This window comes from Xiphophorus maculatus, chromosome 5, assembly GCF_002775205.1.
Source record: "Xiphophorus maculatus strain JP 163 A chromosome 5, X_maculatus-5.0-male, whole genome shotgun sequence".
In the NCBI taxonomy this organism is placed as follows: Eukaryota; Metazoa; Chordata; class Actinopteri; order Cyprinodontiformes; family Poeciliidae; genus Xiphophorus; species Xiphophorus maculatus.
Window position 1 is genome coordinate 29,305,593 of NC_036447.1, and position 6,250 is coordinate 29,311,842.

Genomic DNA, 6,250 nt, shown 5'->3' on the forward strand with positions numbered 1-6,250 from the left:
GCCAAGTCTTATCAGTCAAGCAGGCCTCATTTTTCTTTGCACAACAAAAAGTGGCATTGAGGAGCAGAACAGCTGGAGAATTTCCTCGGAAGGCTGGTTTTCACAAGAGCTGGGCGACGTCAAATGACTCTGTCGTGGTCCAGAATCGAGATGAAGACACGTCGGAGGAGCAGAGAGAAATGTCTCTATGGGAAGATGGGCAGCTCACACAGCGACAGCTGCATCAGGCTAAATACATGAGATGATCATGGGGAAGTTCATTTACTTCAGTAATTTAATTTTAAAACGCTACGCTCAAGTTAAAAAGATCCATTACCAATAGGGTCAGGCGTTTCATTCTGTTAATTGGGATCAACATGGCTGTTAACGCACTGAAACACAAAATCCTGTTTCTTAGAAAATTACATAAGAGCAATCAAGATGATTTTTGACAGTGAAATGTTGCGTTATGGCTGTTTTTTAACTAGTGCTGTCAATCTATTGAAAAATGTAATTGTGATTAATCGCACACTAGCAACATGATTAATCACTATGCCAAACTTTGTGAGCTCAAAATACAAATATGCATGAAGTTATAGGAATGGTGGCCTGGGCAAGCCCCGCCTTCTGCTCACTACAACCAATTAAAATGCAAGAAATTATCCGGTTTTTTTCTCAGATAATTTCAGGACTCCACAACAGCTAAGGGAAATTTACTTCACTACACATTAGTACATGTAGTAGCAAACTTGTTCAGGGGACAACTGACAGATGTTTAATTTTTTTAGTTCTTGGATGCCCCGCCCCTTTCTGATGCCGCCCTGGACAACTACCTATAACCAGCCCCGTTTTCAAAAAATGTTTTATTGTCTCAAACCAAACGTGTCTGAAGATTCTCAGGTTTCCACGTTTTTAGATTCGGGGATGTTTACAGGAAATCCTTTTGTAGCTCGACCTCATCCAGCTGAGCGACCGCAGTAAATCGTGCAGGTGAAACTTTGAGCTCATAGATGTGAACATGCAGGCTAGCAAGGCAACACAAGACAGTTGAAAAATGTTGTCTGAAAAATAATTGCTTCTTTTCTGTGTGTTGTTGTTTTTTTTTAGATCAACCTTGTATTGATTTTGAAGAGGGGGAAGAGGATATTTTCTCTGCTGTTTTTAACGTTTGTGCTATTTCTGTGACACTGGAAAGTTTTACTCATAGTTATTCTAGCCCAACAAGCTGCGTGTGTGTGTCTGGGCGCTCACCCACACGGTACGTTTTGACAGCACTGTCCATATTATGCACGAAGCACCGCCTGACATCATGCAAGCCCACAACGTGATTCCTATTAAGCCTTATCAGATGCTGGCAGATGAAGCTGAAGACATTTGATCAAACTTTGCATTTGTCACAGACTGCTGGTTGCAAATGGCCAAAAGATCCAAAGGCAAAGTTTTGTTTTTTGCTTTTTTTGCTTGTTTTCTGTGAGATGTCAGCCCAGCACTGGTTCATCGCTTGAGTTAAAGCCTTTTTATGCCAGAATAATTGGTTGATTTAGTAGAGTTGAGTGATCTAAGAAACCTTCCTTCATTAACGAGCCAACAGTGGATGGAAAATAATGCAAATGGAAGAAAAACTCATCAACTTTTACTACTTTTGGCTATTTATTGAAATGTATGTTAATTGCAAACATTTCAATTAACATACATTTAATTGAATGTATGTTCAAACAATTGAGCTTGAGAAGCTCAAGCTTCTCTTAAGCTATTGAGAGAAGCTTGAGGAAGGAATCCCTTATACTGACCAAACGTATGTAAACTTTTGAATTTTAGGAAAGTTGAAAAAAATAAATAAACAAAATAAAAATCCTAAAATATGTTCTCGACACATTTTCTGGCATTTAGCAAATAAAAATAAATTGAGAAATTCTAGCTACACTAAAACAAAAAAGGTTTGGTCTAACCTAACTTCAAACAGTGAGAAAGAAAGAATTTGTTTGTATCTTTTTATACATTGCATGTAAATATCTGCTTTTAACTAGATCTACGTCTTACATAAAAAAATAATAATGTTCTAAAGTTGCTGTTGGTTCTTTTTTCTAGACAAACTTTCAAGTGCTGATAGTGAAGTAAAGCAAACTGAAACAAGGTTTAACTCGTTGAAAGTTGAACTTTGTCCTCAGCCTGCAGTGACTGTTAAACAGGGACGAAAGATTTTACAGCAATTCGCTTCTTTCTAGATTTATTTTAAGAACTCTGACGCAGTTTTCTCTCTTTACCATCAAAAGTGTAGGAGGAGTCTGACTTGTCTACACTGGTCTCTGGGAACAAGTCGGAGCTTGACTGATGTACATTTCTATTTAAATCGACATGTTTTGTTTTTCAACAAGCTCTTTTTTGATTTGCCAATTTTAGAACATGTCACAATCTGACCTGGGAGTGAATTGGAAGTTTCACACTGAACACTGACAATTACACAAATGAGATAAAGCAAAGAACCAGTCAATGTAGGTCCACAACAGGTTTCCAGACATTTGCCTTAAAAAGGAAAGATGTAGAATTAATTTCCTAACTTTTTGAGTTGTCTTTTCTATTTTGTTGGTCTAAAAAACATTTTTATACCAACAGAAAACACTTTAACTATTTAACCAAGGTTAGTAGGCTGTGCCACTTTCCATTCATTTTAAGATGAAAGCAAAACATTCATTTTCTAATCCATTGAAAATGATCTTAATTGGTCATTGAAAAATAATGTAATCCCAACAAATGACATAGAACGTCTCCATCTCCATCATCTTTGCCTAATGACTACTGGAAAGAAGCACCAGCCTCCCTCGCAACTTTAGATAATGGATTTATCTAAATATGAATATAAACCTGTCAACTACAAACATTAAATTTGTCAACTACAAACATTACTCTTAGATTGTAGATCCCATTAAAATACATTCAAACTCAGTTTATACTTGCTTTAAATGACATCAGGTGTGATGTTGATGAACACATGAGGTCAAGAGTGCAGTCTGCATTTTGTTTGTCTCTTTCTTGTGAATGTTTTGTTGCTGTTTCTTGTGTACATATGCAATGCTGCTTTAGGCTGCTAAACGAAAAACTGACCACTTGTCCTCATTCTTCTACTTTATTCTTCTACTGCTCTCCAATTTGCATTGCTTGCGGTTATTTCAATGTATAATTTAATGTTTCACTCTGTATTTTTCTCCCCGTAGAAGCTGTTGGGTCTGGCATTCTACTTTCTGCAGAGGGATGCCGGCTGATAATGTTGCCAAGCACTAAATGTTCTCCCTCTCCTGCTATTAACTTTTTACTTTTCATTAACATGGAAAGCACACCTGGTTCAGCCGTTTCTTCTTTGTGTCTCTGCTCTGTCTTCTCAACCTGCAGTTGGTGTTGGCAGACAGCAGCTCATTCTGAGCCAGGTCCTGGTTCTGCTGGAGGTTTCTTCTTGTTAAAGTTTTTCCTCTCAACTGTCGCTACGTGCTCTTCTAATGCAATCCCTTAGGCTTCCCTAGATAGAAACATTTTAGCTAATTTAAATAGTAAACCAAACTTGATGCACTGATTAACAATGTTCAATTAAAAATGTCTGTATGATTGTGTTGAACTGAATTAAACTGAATTATTTTTATGGTTATTTTGATCTCTGTCATCCATTTACAATTTATCTACTACATCGCCTACTAAATACAGGAAAGAGAATATACCAAATTTATAAAATAATGAATCAATGAATAAACGCTTTGTACTCACACTGAATTATACAAATAGGAGAGAGTGTGTCCACCCTGCTGTAAAACCCAAATAAAAATATGCGGTTTAATTTCGTATCCACTGTTATTTTTGAGTTAGTGTTTAATTAACAAAATGTATTGTTAAGAAGATGACCAGGTTTGTATTGAACCAAGTGATCCGGAACTCGAGAAAAAAATCGCAGCAAGCAAATTTTCTTCCGGGACGTATTTCAGTGAAGGACCATTTCCGTTTCCTGTTCACTTGTCAACACAAGCTCCACGCGCGTACTCCTGAGAGCGAGATGGTAAGGCAGCGTGAGTCTGCAGTGTGTTGACAGCAGCCGCGGCTAGAAGGACGGAGAACTGATGGTTGTTTCTGTGTTCCTCAGCCGAAGGCCCAGAAGAGCAAAGCTGCGGACAAAGTCGTCCATCCGTTCAGCAGGAAGGCCGCTTACCTGAACCGGGAGGACGTCCGGCTGAAGAGGAAGGAGAGGCCAGTCCATGAGAACCAGAACCGGCGCTGCTTCCAGCTGTTTGGACCGCTTTAAGCTAATTGGCGTTTCTTTCATGTTACAGGATGAAGAGTGAAAAAGCAACACGCCTGAGCAACATAGGCGAGTTTGTGGTTCTACAGTATTTATAATAAAAAATAAATAACTATAAGAATAGTAATAATCATTGTCGTTGTGAAGGTAAAGGCCTGTGAGCTCACGGTTCTGCTTGTTGTAAATCACAGGTGAGAAGCTGCTGTGGTTTCAGAGTCAACTGGATCCTAACAAGACGAGTTACACCAAGAGAGATGCCTGTGAGGTTGTTGAAAGGTACCAGACCCGGTTCTGCTGGCTCTTCCCAGACCTTTAATTCAGTTCAAAAATACTTAATTGATCCCAAAGGGAAATTAAATGTTGTAACTCATTAACTCCAAATCCTTCAAAATCTTTTTTGTAGATGGTTATTAACTGATATTATGCATCTATTGTGAGATAAGTATTGGTTTCTTGTCCAACCATCTATAACTGTTATATCTGGATAAGTAGTTGTAGACCGTGGAGAACCTTCCATGATTTAAATGTGTCCAAGTTTGAAGGATTTCATAGAAATGTTGGGTTTAAGTCAGAGCAGCAGAACCAGAGTTACCAGCACTGCCGTATTTATAGGGCTGATTATGTTTGTCTGGATTGTTCAGGTACCTCCACAGATTCGACTCGGAGCTCGAGCAGATCGAGTTGGTGAACGGGATCAAGGGTCGTCAGGGTCGTCTCCACGGAGCCAGAGAAGCGGCCATCAAACAGAGCGTAGAGCGAGAGCGGGCGCAGTTTGAGGGCGCTGGGTTGGGTGAGTCACTGCCGGAGACACAAAGCAGCTGTGCACATTGATAATTCCGGTCAGATTCCATCTTTCCTTGTTGTTTTTGTTTGTTTGTTTTTCAGAGATCCCAGACATCATCAACACCAAGCATCTGAAATCATTCAGGTCAGATTTTGAGGCACACTAATTAGACCTAACTGATCCATTCCAAGTCCAGTTTTGATTTGCCGGATCGTAATGAAACACACAGTCGTGTCCTAGACTCAACCCTTCTGACCCAAACCCTTACCATCACAAAAGAGGACATTGGTTAACGATTAACGATAACACTGGTTTGAGACCAATTGCGAGTGACGTATTGGTAAGGATATAATAAGCAAGTTCACCTTCTCAAAGACCAGTAAACTTTAATTAAGAACACTTAACACTGAAACTGGATATTTTAAATGTTCAAAATAAAACAACCAAAAACAATAAAATGGGAAACAAACACTTAGTTCAGTGAATATTCTATATTCTGAATATTCTACCAGATGTATTATCTATTTATATTGATAATGTGTAATATTGAAATATATATTAGTTTATTGTCCAGCCCTAAGTGTATGTATATATTCAAGCCTTAATGTGTAATTTTGCCTAGTCCACACATAATCTGATCAAATTCACAACCCTTGTTCCTAGAAACGGCAATAATAATAAAAAAAGGTACAAAACATGTTGAAAATACGATAAGATTTTCATTAAGACTCTTTATAACATGTCTCTCAGGTATAGGGAAAAAAAACTAAATATATATTTTTTTTATTTTCTTCAGAGATTGGACTGGAGATCTGAAGAAACTTCCAAACATAAAAATGCGAAACGTTTCAAGCAAAGTTTTGGACACAAAGGCTGAGACGGAGGAAAAAGAGGAGGTGGAGCATGATAATGATGATGAAGATGATGATAGAAGAGATGAAGATGATGAAGAAGAGGCGCTGGATGACAACATGGAGATGCCAGAGTCTCACTAACACCTCAGTCTGACTGGATCACGCTGCTCTGCCACGACTGTCCACAAGATGGTGCTAGACCTTCAGATTCAGCCACACCAAACCTTTTCCGTTGGGTTTAATAACAGCAGCAGATTTTTGGATGTTCTACATTCATCGTTTATTGCACAGACAAAAAAAAAAAAAAAGGTTTTGCATGTAACGGCGTCTTCAATCAGAGCTATGAACAGACTG

At 38.5% G+C, this 6,250-nt stretch overlaps 1 protein-coding gene across 1 annotated transcript; it reads left to right on the top strand.

Annotated features, from left to right (window-relative positions):
• Positions 1 to 3,847: 3,847 nt before the first annotated feature.
• On the top strand, positions 3,848 to 6,230 carry tma16 (translation machinery associated 16 homolog). Its single transcript, XM_014472648.2, has 7 exons — positions 3,848 to 4,018; positions 4,103 to 4,206; positions 4,290 to 4,327; positions 4,450 to 4,534; positions 4,900 to 5,048; positions 5,144 to 5,186; positions 5,839 to 6,230. The coding sequence occupies exons 1-7, from the start codon at positions 3,863 to 3,865 to the stop codon at positions 6,035 to 6,037; spliced, it is 774 nt and encodes a 257-aa protein (XP_014328134.1). The 5' UTR covers positions 3,848 to 3,862; the 3' UTR covers positions 6,038 to 6,230.
• The last annotated feature ends 20 nt before the right edge of the window (positions 6,231 to 6,250 follow it).

Excerpts from the sequence above, each read along its gene's own strand:
- tma16 (XM_014472648.2), top strand. The coding sequence starts at position 3,863 with ATGACCAGGTTTGTATTGAACCAAGTGATCCGGAACTCGAGAAAAAAA. Across the intron at positions 4,019-4,102 it reads GTACTCCTGAGAGCGAGATG|CCGAAGGCCCAGAAGAGCAA; the intron begins GTAAGGCAGCGT and ends TGTGTTCCTCAG. Across the intron at positions 5,049-5,143 it reads GTTTGAGGGCGCTGGGTTGG|AGATCCCAGACATCATCAAC; the intron begins GTGAGTCACTGC and ends TTTGTTTTTCAG.